This window comes from Manacus vitellinus, unplaced genomic scaffold, assembly GCF_001715985.3.
Source record: "Manacus vitellinus isolate BGI_N305 unplaced genomic scaffold, ASM171598v3 scaffold_8_pilon, whole genome shotgun sequence".
In the NCBI taxonomy this organism is placed as follows: domain Eukaryota; kingdom Metazoa; phylum Chordata; class Aves; order Passeriformes; family Pipridae; genus Manacus; species Manacus vitellinus.
Genome location: NW_021940864.1, coordinates 26,105,080 through 26,125,590, shown reverse-complemented (window position 1 = coordinate 26,125,590; position 20,511 = coordinate 26,105,080). Strand labels below are relative to the sequence as shown.

Genomic DNA, 20,511 nt, shown 5'->3' with positions numbered 1-20,511 from the left:
TTTTTTAATCCTTTGTCAGGGTAAAATGTAAACAAAGTACATGCTGTTAGCTAGTATCTGTGCCTAAATTTAAAAAAAATATAAACTCTGATTAAAATATTTAGGTATTTGTTTTACTGGATTTCCTTTCTTTTGTACAGTGGTGTTCTATTTGTAAAGGTGTCACGTGTAAAGAGTTGGTATGCCATTAATTTCAGAAAGTTAATGCACTAGTGAAATATGTTTACTGTCTTAACTGTTAACATGATAATTGAAGTGAATGGAAGTTTTGAGTAAAAACTGTAGCACTCAGTGGTCCAAAGACTTTCTGTATTTAGTGAGTGATTTCTATGGATTGCTTTTGACATCTTAATGTTATTAATTCAGTTATTGTAGAAGGAAATGTATTTTAATTTTAGGGAAATTGCAAAAAAAATCTCTTTATAAATAGCATTTTCTTCTTCTCTTTAGTGGAAGATGTTCAGGTCTCCTGTTATAGAATATTGGCCAGTTTATACGCTCTGGGAACTAGCAAGAGTATCTATGTAGAGCGGTAAGAAGGAAAAGTGTTCTTCTGGTTTTAATATTTGTGTTTATATTTAGCATCATGAATTTGCAGTTCAGAAATGAGTATAGGAAGAGATTGTTGTTGCAAAGATATCAGGAGAGAAAAAATGATGTTAAGTGGAATGCAGTTGCATTTATTATAATACACTAAAAATACTGCATTATATGCTTGTCAAAATATATTTCTTAATTAAAACAAAAATAAAAAATAAAATTATCTGACATTATAACAAATAGGACCTATTTGAGGGTCAACTGAGACATTGCAAAATTATGTCATTCAGCTCAGCAATTGTTATGATTCTTCCTTCTATAGTGTTTTATTTTGTTGAATATTTCTTTCTTATTACCCTAAATTAAATTTAATTTGTCACTTGTACAACACTACTTCTTTTCTAACTCAATTACCCAGGGAAATGAGGCTTTATAATTGCTTTTTTATGCATCTGTGTATCTGTTAACCCCCCTTCAAGTTACATTTGGTCTGTGTAAGCCATGTTAGGCCAAAAAATAGAGATACTTAGATAATTCAGTTCTTAAAACTGAATAGTTGAACTATAGTGACTAGAACTGTTCTGAAGGAAGGCTAAACAGAATTCATACATTTCAGATATTGGTAGCAGTAATCAAGAAAGTTCACTGTTTAGAGAGTCATACTCCTTTAGCAAATCCACCTGTGCATAACTCCAGAGCAGCCCAGTGACATACCTTTGCTTACTTGGTGGCAGCATCACAGGAAACATTATGAAGAAAGGTTGGGACCAATACTTAAGTTAAAAATTACACATCTGAGGAAAAACAGGTCTCCTTGATTTCATTAAGGAGATAAAATTAACTTAGTTTGCTATTTGGCAAATAAATTATATGGGATTTGTTTTTAAGACAAAATATTTCAGTGTGACTATTTTTATATGTTGTTGTCTACAAACATTATTGCAGTTGAAAAGCATATAGCATGCTCTTTTTAGGTGTATGTGATGGATGTATGATTTGCTTATGATTTCCTTAATGAAAAGGAAAAAAAAGGAAGAAGGAACAAATAGTGTAAATAACAATGGGAATGAAATTAAATTTAAATATAAAGCTTAATGAGTTAGATCTAGAAAGAATAAAATCTCCAAAAATGAGATAAACTATAGACTGAAGATGAATCTTTTTAAATCACAAAATCATTCTTGAGGCCTTTCATGATTCTCCTGGATTCAAATTCTCTTGGATATCTGCCACCTGTGTGACTCAGCCTCAGCTAGGAATATCTCAGCTCTCTAAAATCTGATCAATTGAATTGGAAATCAAAAAGAATAGTTTTAATTGACCCAAATGAAGTGACAGGGGCTCACTTATTTCTTACTAGACACAGGCTTTTTAAAATTTTGACACACTGAAGGAATTTTGATTATCAAATAAATCTTGTCATATATTTGAAGACATTAAAGCAATATTTTTGTGAAAAACTTTCAGAGTTATTGATCATTAGAAGCAGTTTTTACTTGCTGAAGAACTTTCATACTAGACCAAGCATGAAAGTGATTGTCACTATTTCTCTCAAATGAAATGATACATGTTTGTGGTCTCGTGTTCTATCTGTTTGCTTTGTAGGGATTATAAAGTCAGTAAAGCTAAGAGGAAAGTAATAGAACCGAAGGCATTGTTAAAATTAGTTTGGTTTTTCCCTGCATGTTTCTCATTTTCTGTAAGCTAAGTAGGCCACCTTTGATGTTTTATGTCTTAACATTTCATTCATATATTAGCAGAGGGTTGCTAGACTTCAGTTTCTATTACCTGTTCTTGTGCTGATGATCCTAATAATATAGTGGCTTATCTCTTTGAAATGTGTTCATCTTAAAATAAAACCCCAAGGTGTAGTCAAGCACCACTGACCAGATGACTGCTGGTGGTCCCTTCCAGCCTTACCCATTCTGTGATTCTGTGATCAAAGGTGTGTATACTTACTGGTGTTTGTTAATTCACAGGCAAAGATCAGCACTAGGAGAATGCTTGGCTGCTTTCTCAGGTGCCTTTCCAGTGGCTTTTTTGGAAACTCATTTGAACAAACATAATATCTACTCAATCTACAATACCAAGAATGCGAGAGACAGAGCAGGTATTTCTAGAAACTCACATAATGGTTATGAAAGCCCTATTTCACTATAAATGCTTCTTGCCTGAATACATGTATTTTTGAATGCATTTTATAATGCCAGAAGTTTCTTGTAATATCTTGTCTGTATTTCTTTTCTAAACCAATGATAAGTCTGGTAAAACTGAATATTTTATGTTCCTAAGGTTACCGATTTAATTTTGAGATACCATTCTCAAAATACCACTTTGGAATCAATTTAATGAAGAGACTTTGCACAGTTTAAGTATCTCAGTTTTTATGTATCTGATGATAAACTTAGGTATTCTTATCAGTAACTTTGGTTCCTCAGTTTGCGCACACAATATTGGGTCCCTAAAATATAAGTACTTGCAACTGAAGAAAAATACCTCTGCTGTATAAATTACATATTATGCCTTTATAAAGTAAATACATTGCAGAGTAGTATGTAAATTGTTTTTTTACTTTGTTTGACATACAAGACAGTACAGATACTTTCCAGTAATATCATGTATGTTTATTTTGCATATACCTTTTTATTCTACTCTTGATGTTTCTTATGCTGTAACATGATTTTAGAATATGCACAACCTGTTCCTGCAATAAATAAAAGTTGCAGTAGCAGTGTACAAGCTCTGCATATACGCTGAGTGTGAATTATATCACAGATATAGATAAATGACAGTATGTTTGTATAATATGACAGTTTATGGCATCCATTTTATAACTTCACCTTTATTTTTTAAAAAAGACGTCATACCAGAGTTGTTCTCCAATGAGCTGTAGTATCTTAACTTGAAAATATGAACAGCTATGCATTCTTGCCATATATATTATAGCTATTTTACTACACCTAGAAGGAAAATCCACTGTATTTTCAATAATTTTTTTAACAGAAAATTGAATTTATTTTCAAAAATTGCGTTAATCTTAAGGAGACACTGTGATATCCATGTGAAATGTATTGGAGAAGATGATGTTTTTCAAAAAAGAGTAACCTTAGGCTATATTGGTACAGACATTTATATTTACCAATTGCAGGCTAAATATTTCATTTATAGGTATCTATGTATGTCATTGTATGTGTATATAAGGATGTTGGACAGAGCTAGTAGTTGTGCTTCCAGATATTTATTTGTAGATGAAATAAACTGCCTCCAAAAATAAAGGCAACTGCAGTGCCTTTTCAGAGGAAAGAACTAATAATTGAAATAACTTCAAAAGTATACATTTACAATCAGTCATTCACCTCTATAATCAGTTTATTGGATCTGCTCAATTCGTTATGACAGGCAATGATTTTTTTTCTTCTATTAGCATTCCAGGTCTCATCTGATGTGTCGAGAGATATTTCGTTGTATCAGTTTCTTTCCTCTACTGCAAAGCTTATATTGGAAAAAAGTTTGAAATTTAAGTTTTATTTTGAATATAGAAAAACACATCTGATTTCTCCAAATTAATTCCATAATATTTACATTATTAAAACTTTCATGTAGGAATTATTTTAATTATAGGAATTTTCATATAAGCAGTCTATTGCTCAAAAGTATGAAATGATGTTTGTTGTTGTGTTTGGGTGTGTTTTCCTTTGGATCAGAAGACTGTAAATGTAAATAGAAAACAAAAATTGTATTGAATAGCAAAAAAAAATTACTTTCCTTCTATGACTTAGTTTATTGATTTTTGGAATTTTTTTTCAATAGTTCTCAATTTGCCTACTAGTGTAGAAGAGGTTTGCCCAAATATTCCTTCCTTGGTGAAGTTAATGGAAGAAATCGTGGAACTGGCAGAATCTGGTATTCGTTACACACAAATGCCACATATCATGGAAGTAATACTGCCTATGCTATGTAGTTACATGTCACACTGGTGGGAGCATGGGCCGGAAAACAATCCTGACAAGGCTGAAATGTGTTGCACAGCCTTGACGTCAGAGCACATGAACACTCTGTTGGGTAACATATTGAAAATCATCTATAACAATCTTGGTATTGATGAAGGAGCCTGGATGAAGAGATTAGCAGGTAAGATGCAAAAATAAATAATTAAGCAAGCAAACGTGTGTGTATTCAGAATGTATATATACACACGGACACTCTGAATTACTCTGTATTTACTGTGTTAAAGCTGAAGTAGAAGAAGACTCATATTTTTACATTTTTAAACCATGAAAAATCTTGATGAACCGGAAATATTAAATATAAAAAAAAAGCAATATGTTTTAATCTCTTAATAAGTAATATAAGAAGTACATTAGACTATTTATTTTTCCCCAGAATATACACATATGCACTTTGCAATATACTGGATTCAAGGACTTATAGTTATTTAGCTCATTTTCATTATGTAGCAAGTTCTCTTTTGCAGGCATTGTACAGTTCTTTGCTATTCGGTGTGAGTGCTGGATCCTTAAAATGTGGTCGTGAAGGTGTATATCTAACATATCCATTACAATAAAATCTGGAAATGTTCATGTCACTTTAGTAATCCTTACATTAACATCATTGTGATAACACCTTAAAATTTATTTAAAACCACTTTATTTCTCAGTGTTACAATCCCCAAGGAAAAGTCACTTCAGTGGTGTGGATTCAATTTTTCAATTAGACTTTATTATGACTTTCCAGTACTTGCTATAATAGTAATTTCATTCATGGTAGCACTCTGAATTCCTAGTCTTTTGAGGGTTAGTAATGTAATGTAGTTTAAGGATAGGTGGTAACTGACAAATTCTTTGTATTTTAATCAATATATTACAAATGGTTTTGCACTAATGGGCCCAGTGCTAATTTCCATATTTTTCTTATGAGTAGATTTACAAAAGCTTGTGCTAATGAGTCTGAAATGAATGGTCGTCTCATTTGTGTCTACATACAAGCCTTCCTAATGTGCATAAGAAATACAGGCAGGCTTTTTCCTTAGGTTTTTCAAATAACCAGGGAATGCTTTTCAGTTCCACTTCGCACAAGTTAAAAAGCAACGTTCAAAAGGGAGGCCAGTGGCTGAGAAAACTTGTGTGTGTTATGTACCTATCTATACGTGTATCCACCCACACATACCATTAAACAACTTCTACTTTGCTCAGTAAAACTATGTAGACAAATACCATGCTGACAGAATACCAGTAAGGAGGTATTTCAAGATTTATGATCTTGCAAGCTTAGTTTGCCCTCATAGTGACAAACTGAATTGACTTTGTAAAATCCTGACCACATTTAATTCTGGGCAAAACTTCTGCTGATTTCAATGGGGGCAGGATTTTGCTTTGTAGCCTAGAAATGAGATTCGAGAAAGTGGGAAAAGGTAAAAGTTTTTATTTATATGTTGTGGCAAGGTATATATTATAATGTTCATTGCCTTAAATAGTGTTTTCCCAGCCCATCATAAGTAAAGCGAAGCCACAGCTCTTAAAGACACACTTCCTTCCACTGATGGATAAATTAAAGAAAAAAGCAGCAGTGGTTGTATCGGATGAAGAACATCTAAGAGCAGAAGGCAGAGGTGACATGTCGGAGTCTGAACTGCTCATCCTAGATGAGTTCACCACTTTGGCACGGGACCTCTATGCCTTCTACCCTTTGTTGATTAGATTTGTGGACTATAACAGGTATGTGGAGAGGAATAGGTCAATGAAGCACATAAAACCTTCCTGTTTATTGATACACTTTCTTATCCTTTGATATGCCTAGCACTAAATTAATAAAGTGGCTTTTACTCAGTCTAACAATCTTGAAACTGCTCAAGCTAATGCTTTGTGACTTTTAGAAGGAGCTGGGATCTTTTTCATAAGAAAACAAAACAAAACAAAAAAATTGCAATCAAAATGTATTGGATTAGAGCTAGGATTAATGTAGAAGGATTTTCAGGGTTTTGAAATAGGATAGCAAAAAGCCACTGCTACCAGAAAGGATTAAAAACATGCATGCTTGGTTTTGTTGACATGTATCCTTGTAAAATGTTGTAAACTGATTTCAAAGCATAAAGACAGTGAGAATCATCCGCATTTTCATCCTTTTACCAAATTTTAGGGCAAAATGGCTGAAGGAGCCCAACCCTGAAGCGGAAGAGTTGTTCCGCATGGTGGCTGAGGTCTTCATTTACTGGTCAAAGTCTCATGTAAGTAATTCCTTGATAAATACTTGTTTTAATGAGGTTTTTAAACAAGTAGATCAAATATGTTTGTAAAACATGTTTAATGACATAATTGAAACTGCAGATGAGAAGGTATTAATGACTTTCACATTTCTGACACCTTCGAAATGGCAGAGTAGCTATGAGAGTTGACAGGTATTTTGTAGCATAGTAACACTAATTGTAGATATTTTATTTAGAGATTCTAATTTTTTTTTGCTGTGGGTTTTCTGTTTGTTTGGGGTTTTTAAAATTTTTTTTATATTTAATATATTAAGCTCATTATTTTGAGTCCTTATTTTTTTTTTCTTTTCAGTTCTTTTGACCCTATAGCCTTTTTATAACCAGACATAATCAGGCACATGATGCAGTGAATACTGGAACACAAAGAATTAAAACAGCAAAAGAGACTAAATACTTTCAGGCGTTAGATCTCTGTATGGACTGTTGGCTATACTAAATTTCTTTTTTTGCCATAACTCCAGCTCTTTCAAGTTTGGGAAACAAGATTTGTTTTGAATTCTGTACTTGTGCCTAAATTTAACTGTAAGATTTAATATAAACACCCCTGTTCACAAAAACTGGTTATATACAGTAGATACTGGATCATCAAATTACTTGTGTATTCACAAGTTCAGTCTTTTATTTAAAAATTTTCTTATGTATCTGAATATAGTGGAAATTTATAATGGGGCAAAAATTAAGTGAATATTTACTGGTAAGGAAAATTCCAGACAATATTTTTATTTTGAATTGGAGGAGGAGTGAGACTTTTGTCATGTCTGTTTAATAGCTAGAGAAACATTTCCTTCTCTCTAACATGGAAAAAAACCCCAAACATACAACCACCTTAGCTATACCATGTAAATAAATGTGAAATTCAAGGACATTATTGATCATCTGTTAATTTTTACTATTCTTGTCTTATCTTATGGATTTTACAGATTTTCAGTTAATTTAAATTTTTAATTAAGGCATGTTTAGATAGATTCCTTATATAAATGCTTCTAACTGAGATCTGTATATTTCCAGAATTTCAAAAGGGAAGAGCAGAACTTTGTGGTACAAAATGAAATCAACAACATGTCTTTCCTTATCAGTGACACCAAATCTAAGATGTCTAAGGTAGTGTAAAGATCTTTATATTTTTCTTGTTGCAAAGGGGAAGAAGACAGGAGGACTCCAAAGAAACGCTTTGTTTTGTTTGCTTGGTATTTTTTTTTAGTGAATTTGGTTTTTTGCGTGGTTTGGGTTTTTTGGCGGTGTTTGTTTGTTTGGGAAGGTTTTGTTTGTTAGTGGATTTTGTAACAAGATCTGATGAAAACCCTGGGTTGAGATTCAAAACATAGTCATTTGAGAAACACAGTGGACCTTACAGGTATAGGTGCAAAATGTTGGCAATGAAATAATGGCAGTTCCATTAGATATAGTTGCACCTGTACAGGTGATAAGGAGATTTTCAAACCAGAGACAAGTACAAAGTTGCTAGTACAATTCTTTTATTTAGTATGAGATTTTTTTTTTTTTTTTCATCTTGGCATTATTCTGCAGGCAGCAGTTTCTGACCAGGAGAGGAAGAAGATGAAGCGAAAAGGTGACCGGTATTCTATGCAGACCTCGCTCATTGTGGCAGCACTGAAGAGATTACTGCCCATTGGCCTAAACATTTGTGCTCCTGGAGACCAAGAGCTAATTGCACTGGCCAAAAATCGATTTAGCATGGTAGGTGCTCTTTTTGCACTTGCAAAAGGTAGAAATATTTTTCTAGGGAAATTATTTGAATATTTCACCCTGTATTCGTCTTACAGTGTGACACAGAGAAACAAGACTATAATTCTGTAATATAAAGGCACAATGGGTGCCTTTATAGTTATCTGCATGTAGTTCTCATGGCTTAAAACATTTCAGTTTGGTCATACTTATTTTCTAAATGATCAGTATATGAATAAAGATGACATTATTAAATTAAAAATTATTCTTCTCTCTTAATTTTTAATGCTAACTTGAGTTTGTTATATTTTATGAAGCTTGAATTTGGAAATAAAATTAAGGACTAGATGTTTCCTAACTTCTATGCCCAATATCATAACTAATTCCTTTTGGTCACTCTCATGTGAATGCAAGAGTTTTTATAGGGGTAGACTAATTTAAAAGTGATTCTTCTGGGTATAAAATCACAATGCAATAATGTGATTGTAATGTGGAATATACTCCTTTCTCAGGCTGTGATACTTTATACACCCTTTATACACTTTATGACCTTTGGACAGCTGAATTGAGTGTTATACAGGATAAAAGATTTCCAAAAGAAACAGAAATCAAATCAGAGAAGGCTGTGTTCGTGTTATTGGTTTTATTTGGTCAAACTTTGGTTATATGTATACTAGTAATTTTAATTCAGACTTACACTTAGTGTGTTCTGTGATCAAATATGTATGATACCATCCAGAATTTGTTACTGCAAGCTTGGATGTAGCTGGTTCTGGCCTGATTCAAAAAGATTTGTCTCTGAGATTTTCCTCAGTTTTCCACATTGTCAGTTTTATTCATCATCTGATGAAACCCAAGACTGACATTTAATGAATCATATCTTTTCCTAATTACCTTCTATTCCTAATTTATATGATTTGTAATCTATTGGCAGAAAGATACTGAAGATGAAGTACGAGATGTCATCCGCAGTAATCTTCACCTTCAGGGCAAGGTAATCTATATGCATTTTTTAAATGTGATTTTTCTTCCTTCAAATTCATGTGTTGGTACCATAAAATGACAACCTGCCTTGGTTCATTAGGATAACTTGTAGTCCCTTTTTCTCTTTTGTCACGTAACTTGTTCATGTCAATTGCTAAATGGTAGGTTTTTGATGTATAGATATATGTATTATGTATGATAACATATGGACCTTCAAATCCCTTGCTATGCACACCATTAATACGAAACTGGAGATGGAAGCAACGTCTAGCACTGTTTAAACTACACCTACTATTATTTGAGATAAAATCTGAAAAATGCTCACAGTTACTTAGTTTCAATTTGAAGTGTAAAGGAAAAGGAAGCTTTGGCATAATCTGTAAAGTGAAAAACCTCTAGTTTCCAAAGTTTTTTTTCCTGGTTTTCAGCCTAGGGAAAAGAAAGTATTTTGGAGAAAAAAAATCAACTTTTCTTAATAAATTCCAGTTAGTACCAGATGAATAGCCCTAGGGAAAAAGTCCTGAAATGGCCAGTGTAGTTGAATTGTTTTATTAATGCTTCAAATAAGGACAAAGAAGCCAGAATATGGAAGTATAATAAAAGTGTAATAAAATTACACCTCTCCTCTGTTGAAGGAAGATGGAATTGTACCTATTTATTTAGGGTTGTCCTTTACCTTTTCCCCTGCCCTATATTTTATTCACCTCAAGAAAAAACTAACCGGTATTTCCTGTGCTCATAAAAAGGTCACAAGAGAATAAACATGTGAGTTGAAAATCTGGTGCTTTTTTATTGAAGGGTATTTAAGAATCATCCAGAATTCTAGATTCCACTGCAATCAATGCATGGCATTAATAAATTTTTTAAATGAGTTCCTGAATAATATGTGAAGATTAATCTTCTCCCATCATGTTTTCCATGTATTGCTGCCATGTCAAGAAAGATTATGTGGAGGTGGGGTTTCTGGGAGCTCACAAGAAGATGTATCATTTTGCAAAGCTAACAATTAGCATTTTTCATAAAATACTGCAAATAAAAATTCAATAGCTTTAAATTATAGGGATTGCACATAGAAAAGTTTACCACTGAAAGCAAAAGCTTGAAATACTTATCCTTATATAGCAAATATTGTTATATACTGGGAAGCAGAAGAAAACACACAGGCAAAGTACTAGGAAGAAAAGAGCATTTCTGAAGATCTTAATGTAAGCAATGTGCATGCCATGAACAGAGAAACCTTAAATGTGAGGTGATTTTGTGTATAAACTTCAATAGTGTTTTCTTAATGACAAAGATAGATATTTCTGTTCTGTTATTTTTGGTATGTCTATATTGTCATATTGTGAGCCATGCAGTTTTAAGTCTTGCCTGGCATTTCATGTTGCTATTTAGCCCTTTTCTTCCTGTTTTAACTACTTCAGTTTCTATTTTGTTTCTTCAGTGTTACATATTGCTGTTAAGAAATTTCTGTCTGGAAGGAATGATACATCTTAACACTTTGACCTGTGCTTTGTCTTCAGAAACTTCCTGTGCTTCAATTAAAAGTTTACTATTATTAGGCAACATATCACCTCCTCTGTTTATACCACATGAGAATAAAAGTGCTTTTAAATTTCTTAAATTGATGAAATTTCACAGGGCCTTGATATTTAAGAAGGAAGTAATCTTAGCTAATCCAGCTGTAAGTGACTTTAGATTTTCCTGTGGAAGATGGAAATCTGAAAGAGAACCATATAATACATAGATAACAAAACTAAACAGCTATTGTAGCTGTCTTGATTTTATAGCTATTTACACATCTCTTCAGTAGCTTTGAAAAGCTCTGATTTTGTCCTGTGTGTGAAAAGTAGTCAACGCAACTACAGAAAAAATTAATCATTTATCACTGGTACATTCTCAAGTTCACATAAAACCTAAGTGTGAATCTTAATTACTTTAATGTATAAAGTTAAATTCAGTAGTTATGTACAAAGTACAATATAATGTATTCCATAATTCTCTGATGTCATTAGCATTCAGTCATTGTTGTGACTGACTCAAGTACGTGTCAGGTACAGTCAAGTATGATGTTTCTTGTTAAGGAAAATTATGCTCTCTTGCTCTATGCATACACTACTCTTTTGTTGTCTGATTGAGTCAGACATAAAAGGAATGTAGGCCAAATGGTCTTATAAAGTTAAATTACTATTTAATGCTATGAATTAGTGTGTAACTTATGTTATATAATTTACATGTGAAGAGGTGGTTGTGTAAAGTGGCTTTCAAAGCATAGGAAAAATACCATTTTTCGAAAGGCTGGTTTTGTTCCAGTCATAACAATATTCATTCTTCAAGTGTTGTTTTCTGTTAACCACTTGCTTCTCACAGACACCGTGTTCTGTCATTTATGTTAGAGCTGAAATTCAATTAATCTTGATTTTTCTTTGGAAAAATGCGTTGTTTGAGAATCATCCTTCTGAATCTTTAGGCTATTAATGTTGTGGCGTCTATTTCATGCATTTGTCTACCTTTGTCTACATTTGTCTTCACCCTGTTTCTGTCTTTCCTTTCCTTGCATGCCTGCATGCTGTTACTCAGTACTGAGCCTTTTATTTCAAGAAATTGATGACGAAACTTGCATTCATTTTGACATGGATGAAGCTCAAGTCACCAAAATCTTCTTCCAGCCATTCTAATTCACACCTTGAAATGTCAACTACTCATACCCTTAGAAAACTACCTATACAAAAAAGCTGTACCTTGATAGAATGTGAGGAGTCCTCAGATCAAAAGACATCTCCACCTGTGATTAAAAAGTGTTTTGTGGAATATCCATTCATGATGATCCAGTCAAATGCTCACACAAAGACTGTGGATGTGACAGTTGTTAAGAAATGGAAAAGCCGAAAGGTGGAAGAAATGCCTGCCAATCGTGGCTTTCTAGGTTGTAATAAGCTATTATTGAACGACTGTGTAAGTTTATAATAATTCCTGGAACTTTAGTAAACTGTGTATCTTAAGATGTGTTGTGGAGGTGAAGTGGCATTATTGTCTCATCTTAGGCACAAATTGAAATCTGGATCCACAAAGATTTTTTAGACAAGTAAGTGTTTAGTTCACGTCTTACTTGAATCCGTAGTATTTAGGCCCCTAACTGCTTTAGGTGTCCATGCCAATGTGACTTAAACATTAACTGCATTATCAGGAATGATCACTGGCCACAGATCTCAATAAAATGGATTAGGCATTACATTTGTCGTTAGTGTCCCTGGCACGGTAAATGGTTGCAAGCTGTGTTGCATCACCATTGATTAGCAGGTCTGGGGAGACAAAATAAACCAAAAAAGAGATCATTAATTATAAAATAGAGAATTAAAGGTTAGTAAAATAGAAAAAAATAAAATGTAAGGAGAAAATTTTTTTTAAAAATTGATTTTTACACTTCTTTATAATTTGTAGGCTAAGAAACAAATGCATCTTTAATTAATTTGTCCTAAATTAACTTGTCATTTTTTAGCTGGTAATTGGTACAATTAGGATTTTCTAGCAATTGATTAAAAATTAAAAAATAGACATAAATAATAGGAATACTACTAATTTCCATGACTGAAAATGAAGTAATCTCAACTAGTAGAGCAACAGTTTCAATTGGTTTAATAATATTGGTTTAATAATGGGAAAGTCAGTGTACTAAGTTATGCCTGTCCACTTCATATTCATTACTTTTCTCAAATAACATATTCATTGCTGGTGCCAGTGCTATTTTTTGTTCCATGAACATTTGCTAATTGTATGATTATTAGCATTTTAGTTCTCTGGAACAGGTTGCCCACAGAAACTGTGGATGCATCATCCCTGGAAGTGTTCAAGGTCAGGTTGGACAGGGCTTTGAGCAGTCTGGTCTCATGGAAGATGTCCTTGCCCATGGCAGAGGGGTTGGAACTAGATGGTCTTCAAGGTCCCTTCCAACCCAAAACATTTTATGCTTTTATGGAAGCTCTTAAAAATATTGCACAAATGAGCCTTTAGTTTTGTTCTCACAGGCAGTGTAGTGGATACTTTATGAGTTTGCCATGTAAAAGTGTGGGTTAGCCATATAAAGTGCTTCAGTTGACCTTTGCTGCAGTTTCTATACTAATTAAACTGAACCTATGTTTGGAACGTTTTAACTTGGTGACATGTGAAATCTTTCTCCTGCAGCTTGAGGATCCCGCCATTAGGTGGCAGATGGCACTTTACAAAGATTTGCCAAACAGGACTGAAGATTGCTCAGATCCAGAGAAGACTGTGGAAAGGGTCCTTGATATAGCTAATGTACTGTTTCACCTGGAACAGGTTAGGCACATTTTACCAATTCCATTGCTTCTTAATCTGAATAAAAATATTTACCCTTTTATCTATACTTTCACCTGCTGTATTTAGTGTTATATTCTTTTTTCTTTATTTTGATGGCTACTGCTTACATGCTTAGTCTTGTGTTTTCTGATCAAATATTACGGTCATATTGATCACACAGTGTGTTTGCAGCAGCTCCAACAATAATTTGTTTGACCAACAAAGCCAACTCATATATTCCTTGCTGCATTTAAAAAAGAGTAGAAGCAGGTTGGAGGAATTGGTTTTTTTCTGGGAAAGTTCTGGCAGGATCTTTAAGTTGTTTCAGAATCTATTACAGAGCTCTATTATATTATCTAATATTTTTTTCATTAATATATGGACTTCCCATGTGACCAGAACTATAGTAAGTTTCATTTAAATAATTCTGTGTTTTATTTTGAGTCCTTCTTCCCACTAGCATCGTTCTTTAAAATTTGAAATAAAAAGTCTCCTATACTGATACATCTCAGTGGTCAAAGACTACTTGATAAATTAGTCTTGCCATTTAACTTATTTAATTGTTACTTATTTTGAATTCAGATTTACTCTGTGTTTTCCAGGGTTTCATTTTTAAAATGTACTGAAGAAACAGGACATTAACTTGGAGGGTGTTGATGGGTTTGAGGATTGAGGGATTTGAGGATGCAACTGATGGTTGCACGCTATAGACTAGATCAGTTGATTTCACTTAGAAGCTTGGAACAAGTTTTCAGATCTGATGTCAGGAAGTTTCCATATCATGATGATATCACTGGTTCAGTCAAGTAGGAACCTGAGAGATATGTGAATGTGCTCTGCAGCAAGTGTGTTGATGTGAATATTGCCTTCTGTCTCTTGCATCACACAACCCTTCTTAATATAGTTTGCTGGCCTCGGTATGGACTTGCTTCAAGTTCAACAGCCTTACACAGTTTGGTAGAAGAGGATGAAGAGGAGTCAGTAAATTTTATCTGTTGCGGAATACTTGTGGAATGAGCAAAAAATATGGAAGTAAATACAAGTCAATCATGGTTTGCCAACTAAAGAGAGAGAGACAGAGAGACAGGAGAATAGGTGCTGATTTGAAAAGATATAGGGTTGCTCTGAGGAAGGAAAAATAGAGGAAAGCTAAAAATGGGGATAGGTAAAAGGTCTTGTCTTTTACACTGGTTTTATCAAAGTTAACTGAACCAAAAGGAATGATTTACATATACAGAGCTGCATAATTCAGCTTGTATTTGAGTTCAAACAGCATATACCAATCTTGATTTCTGGCATTTTAGCTTTACTATCATGTATATAAATCGATTAAGCTTGTGTAGTTTGGAGAAATTCTTCAAGTGAGTGAAACCCAAGGTATGATACCTGTCTTTTACGTGTTCTGTCATAGGATCAGTCTGACAGCATATATAATCCAGCAGTAGTACAGAAGAGGATGGATTCCCACTGTAATATCTGATCAACATTTAAGATCAGTCCTTCTGAGTAGACTTAATCAATGACTTGTCAAGTAAATGCTTTCTGCTTTCTTGCGCCTATTTGTTTAAACATTTAGCGCCTCAGCTTTACTTATCTTCTGTAGCCAGATGCTCAGGTGTTTTTGTTACTGAAATGGGTAATTTGGTGTTGTTAAAAATAATGAATATGTGAGCCCTGCATCTATTTTTATGATGTCTTGAGTAATCCTTTGCTCTCTGTATGCAAATCCTCTGTTTCCATATATACATTCTCTGAATGCTTTCCTTATTGCAACTGGCAATGATCAGTTTATTTGGTATTTTCTTCCCATGCACAGCTAACTTCTTTGTTTTTATTATTTTCAGAAATCTGCTTGTGTAGGCCGAGGCTATTTCTTTTGGGAAAGTATAGAAGGGTTTATAACTGTTTATGAAGATATTACTAATTACCTAACTTTCACATTTGGATTTGTCTGACTTCTAAATTATTAGTGCTGATTTTGTTTTGTGACTGTAAATAAGTTTACAGTGAGCACTTTTTTGTTCTTTCTCTTAACAAATATTTTTCATTTCTATTTTAACTTTTTGAAGGAACTTATTTAAGATTGTCACTATTTATTCTTACAAGTATAATTGCCTATATCACTGAATGCTTCGTAGTATTTTGTCTGTTTAATTAAATGCTTATTGTTTAACTATGAGATTTTTCTGTATTTCACTAAACTCGATAACCCAATTTGGAGTGAATATCAAGTCTACATAAACATCAGAATCATCATTATGTATTTTAAATATGATGCCTACCTTGGTTACGAGGGAGAATCACTAAGCCTTTCAAGATACAAATGTTAACTTTCATCGACTTCTTTGATGATGTTGGAACACAGAGGAGCTATTATTCCACTAGCATAGTTGTCTGTAAAAGAAACAACTCCCCTTCCCAAACAAACAACCAACCCCCAACAAAAGTAATCCCCTCCTTAACTCTACAAAAACTGTGTAGATTAAATCAAATGATATAATCTCTTTGGAAGACTTGTGAAATAAATCCAGAAACTGTAAATAGGCTGTGGAAAAGGAGTGATCTGTAGCATAGCCTGTAATCATGGCTCCCGGGTATCTAGTCAGGCTATATATTGATGTATGCAGATACTCTTCAGCACCACAGTAGTAATTTTCTTCTGATGGAAACAAGGATGGAAGGTGGAAGAAAAGAAACTAAAAGAGCAGAAGTTAAAGATGGAGCACAGCCAACTTCATTGCATGCTGCTGTAGAGCCACAATGCAGAAAGATCTATCTTAAGACAGAGCTGTAGGTTTACAAAATGTAACTGCAGTGTTTTGGACTTTTTCATGTACATTCTAGCCGTGCTGATTCATGAAAGAGATTTGGTCCTAAGTCTTTGTGCTTGTTTCTCTTTTTTAAAGTTAATTTGTTTCCATCGTAACTGATCATGGTAAACATTAGAAATAAAAGATGAATTGTATTTAGGACAATTCCTTAAAAATATTGTATGAGGCAATGTGAAGGTGTACAATTTATCTGTACATATGCAAAAAGTTACATATAAAAGATAGAATGAGTGAATATTCTTTGTATTAAAAGTGAAGGTTTCCTGAGACACAGTCTTATTGATGATAGTATTCTATCCAAAAGATAGAAGTAAAAAGAAGTAAAAAAAGGAGAATATCTGTATCATACCAGGAAAGGGAGATTTTTGCTTTATTTTCTAAATTCTGATTCTACAACTTGGTTGACTGCTTGAACTCTGTCTAGAACACTTTTCCTAATCTATTATTCTTCTGTTACCTTTCTACTTAATTTATCTGTTAACTCACATTTTTACTAATATTACTATGTCCAGACAGTAGGGATATTGCCACATCATTTATTTTTCCCTGTTTATTTTACGTAACAGGTTGAGCATCCTCAGCGGTCCAAAAAAGCAGTGTGGCATAAGCTGTTGTCTAAACAGAGGAAAAGAGCAGTAGTTGCCTGCTTTAGAATGGCACCACTGTATAACCTGCCAAGGTAAGAACTATATTGTTCTTTCACAAATGCACTAATGTTTATACTGTACTATTTGGCAAGATCAAAAGGAAGAAAAATCTAAACCAGTAGATAAACTGGGTGGTAATATAGTTGTATATTACTTAGTTTTATTAGATCTAATTACTTCCTTCTATCTTCTGAAAAGAATAACAAAAAATATAATTTTAAATTTCTGATTCTCTCCTTCTGATATTATTCCAGCTGTTCCTCTTAGTATGTTTTCTTTTCTGAAAAGCAGATACCTTTCAGAGGAGATAAATGCAGAAACTGACATTGGTGTCACTGTAATATAATCTTGGGAGATAATTTTCCTCCTAAGTCATTGTATAGCTCAGGAAGTACAGAGTTAACTTCATTATTAGATGCTAGATGTTCCATATGCAGGAAATAAATGGACACTATTTATCTGAAAACTTGTTTGTTTGTTTATTTATTGTGCACTTTTGGGAAGAGCAATTTATTAGACAAGAATTACTCTAGGCATTTCACACCTTTTCCTGTGGCTCCTTTTCCTCTTCTTTCTTGTTCAATAGAGAATGGGATGTCTAGTCAAGAAAATTTCAGAATCCTGAGATTCTGGAAGGAATGGACATTCAGAAAAAATTATTTTTATTTAGTACAATTTCTAGAAATAATTTTCAGAACACTTGTATCTGATCTTTTCAACATAGTAAAATTCTATTTTTTTTCCCCAAAACTATGCATGTTGTCGTCATTACCATAGTTAGTAGGATGAATCTTGAAGTCTGTCTCAAGAGGCACTAGGGCATGAGAATCATAATACCTTAAAATGGACCTGCCATGACAGTTGAGAATAGAACAAAGATATATCCATCTGTAGCTGTTGTTACTTTGACAAGCAGGTCACCTGCAAATAACTAGCGTTCCTCTATATTTCAATTAGACTTCTTCCTTCTCAGTATATGGGACTGGGATTTGTTTAAAAAGATTTAGAGCCTTAATAAAATTCTTCATGGGGAATTGGTTGTCAGACATTCCATTTTGCATTGAGTCCTCAAGAAACAAATAAACAACAAAAAGACCCATCAGTGGCTTACCCTCTTTTGCCTAACCTCATCATCCACTTAATTTGATGGAGTTTGGAAAAAAAATGGTTTATTGTTTTAGATAGTCAAGTCTAATGCTGAACATTAAAAAATGCAATTATTGGAGCACAATCCAAAGTTATCTATTACTGTTATCTTAATATTTAAATTAAAATAATATGAAAATATATTAAAAATAAACCCCACTAATGTGGCAATTTTTTTTATTTATTTATTATGTTTAAATGTCTTTAAAATTCTATGTATTATTTATTCCTAAGTCATTATGAGTATGTTTTAGTATCAGTTTTACAAATTAATGGGACAAGTTTTAAATAGAACATTTTAATGTAAACTTATTCTTTGGAATGGATGAGCATAGAAATTTTGTTTTGTTTTTAAATTAGAGTTTTAATGATTGGACAGTACTTCAAGCTAAATGAAACTCATATTGACCAAGTCTTCTCTTTAAAGTTCACAGCTTTTGTTTTAAATGTCCCTTTCTAGGCACCGAGCCGTCAATCTCTTCCTTCAAGGCTATGATAAATCTTGGATTGAAACAGAAGAACACTATTTTGAAGACAAACTGATAGAAGACTTAGCAGTACGTCTGGGTGCAGAGGGTCGTAGGAATGTGTTACCATTCATCTTGTGTAGTAATACTTATGTCTGTGAGGTACCTAAGACATCACCTAAGTGATCTCTACCCAAAGGGACAAGCTATAACTAAGTCACTCTGACAGGTTTTAAAAATGACAAGTGATGGAGATTCCAAAATCCCCTCAGGCAGTCTGCTTCAGGGCTTCAAACACCTTTTATAAATCTTTTATCTAAATTACCTACCAGTTGCTGTAATTCCTCTATCTCTTATCTTCTGACCTGTGGAAAAGAGGAACAGCCTATTCCCTCCTGTTTTGCAGCTTTGTGTATTTAAGGACTTCATAATCCACATTAAAGCCATTTAAGTCAAAAGGTTAGAATATGAAACTAGAGGAATTCTGGTCTTAGATTAATCAGTTCCTCAGAAGCAGACAGTCTGCTTCTTCGTCACAGAAGAGCCATGTCTTTAGCCTGGTAAATCCCTGTGGTGATTTTCAGTTAAGTTTTGTTCCTCAGTTCTTAAAATCGCTTCTCTGAAAAGTAGTTCTTTCGCAGGTTGGGCAAGAACTAGTACTAGGAACTGATTCAGCCCCTGAGAGGCCCAACAGAACACAGTCTGAGACCAGTCTTTTTACTGTGAGAAGAGCCTACTCTCTGCAATAGAGAGAGGAAAATTTCTACTAGAAAAAGTAATAGTTTGCTTTTACTGTTTGAACCTTAGGCTTAGAACCAGCTACCCAGATTGTGAAGAATTTTAAAAATATTTCAAAATATTTCATATATCCCACCACACTGCAAGTGTTTTAAATAATGCAAGTTCATTGTCAAAAATAATTACGTTTTAGCACTTGGGAGCATGAGTGTGCAGATATGGAATATGGAACAACATAGTTCTTTTTATGTGTGCGTGTGTGTGCAAGTATGTACATGTAAAGAAATAACCCAGCATGATCATTTAGTTACACTCACGTAAAGGGTTGTCTCCTTACCTCCTCTATGAAACTATGTATTTGTTAAGTTTATGAAGAACTCCTTTCCAGAAGGTAGCTTGAGTGGAAAACTGTCTCAGAGAAGACAGAAACAGACTAGACTGGCTTCTATATCATCCCTTACTAAAAGACTACATGCATTCCCTTGTAATTCCTCAAAGATACAGATAAGTGTGCATCCATCATTCTCTTAAGGAGAGATGTATTACATCTTTCATTGAAAAGAGAAAAAAACCCCTATCTGTCTTTTAAATAAATTTCTATCACATTCTTACTGCATTAGAGCACTCACCTGGAGAGTGAGAGTTTGAGGTTCTGTTGCTCAACTCTGTGGAGCTGACCCAGAGTGCTTAGTGGACTACATGAAAGATGTGGTTACTGATGAAGGTTCCTCTTAGAGAAACTGTACCCTAGTGTAGCAAGGAGTTAAAAATTTGTTGGACTGTCAAGATGGAATCACAGACCAGGCTGTGGTGGCAGAACTCATCTTGAAGGGCAGGAAGGAGGAGCCTTGGGTTCTCTGATATATGCTTGAAGGATTGTCTGAAGTTTCTGACCT

At 33.7% G+C, this 20,511-nt stretch overlaps 1 protein-coding gene across 1 annotated transcript in view; it reads left to right on the top strand.

Annotated features, from left to right (window-relative positions):
- Nucleotides 1-20,511, top strand: part of RYR2 (ryanodine receptor 2) — a 379,203-nt gene that overhangs the window by 297,931 nt on the left and 60,761 nt on the right. The window contains exons 66-76 of the mRNA XM_029965125.1: nt 451-532; nt 2,520-2,650; nt 4,351-4,671; nt 6,014-6,254; nt 6,676-6,763; nt 7,811-7,903; nt 8,330-8,500; nt 9,423-9,482; nt 13,652-13,786; nt 17,184-17,296; nt 18,871-18,967. Coding sequence (XP_029820985.1) covers nt 451-532; nt 2,520-2,650; nt 4,351-4,671; nt 6,014-6,254; nt 6,676-6,763; nt 7,811-7,903; nt 8,330-8,500; nt 9,423-9,482; nt 13,652-13,786; nt 17,184-17,296; nt 18,871-18,967 — 1,532 coding nt within the window. The remainder of the gene's footprint in view (nt 1-450; nt 533-2,519; nt 2,651-4,350; nt 4,672-6,013; nt 6,255-6,675; nt 6,764-7,810; nt 7,904-8,329; nt 8,501-9,422; nt 9,483-13,651; nt 13,787-17,183; nt 17,297-18,870; nt 18,968-20,511) is intronic.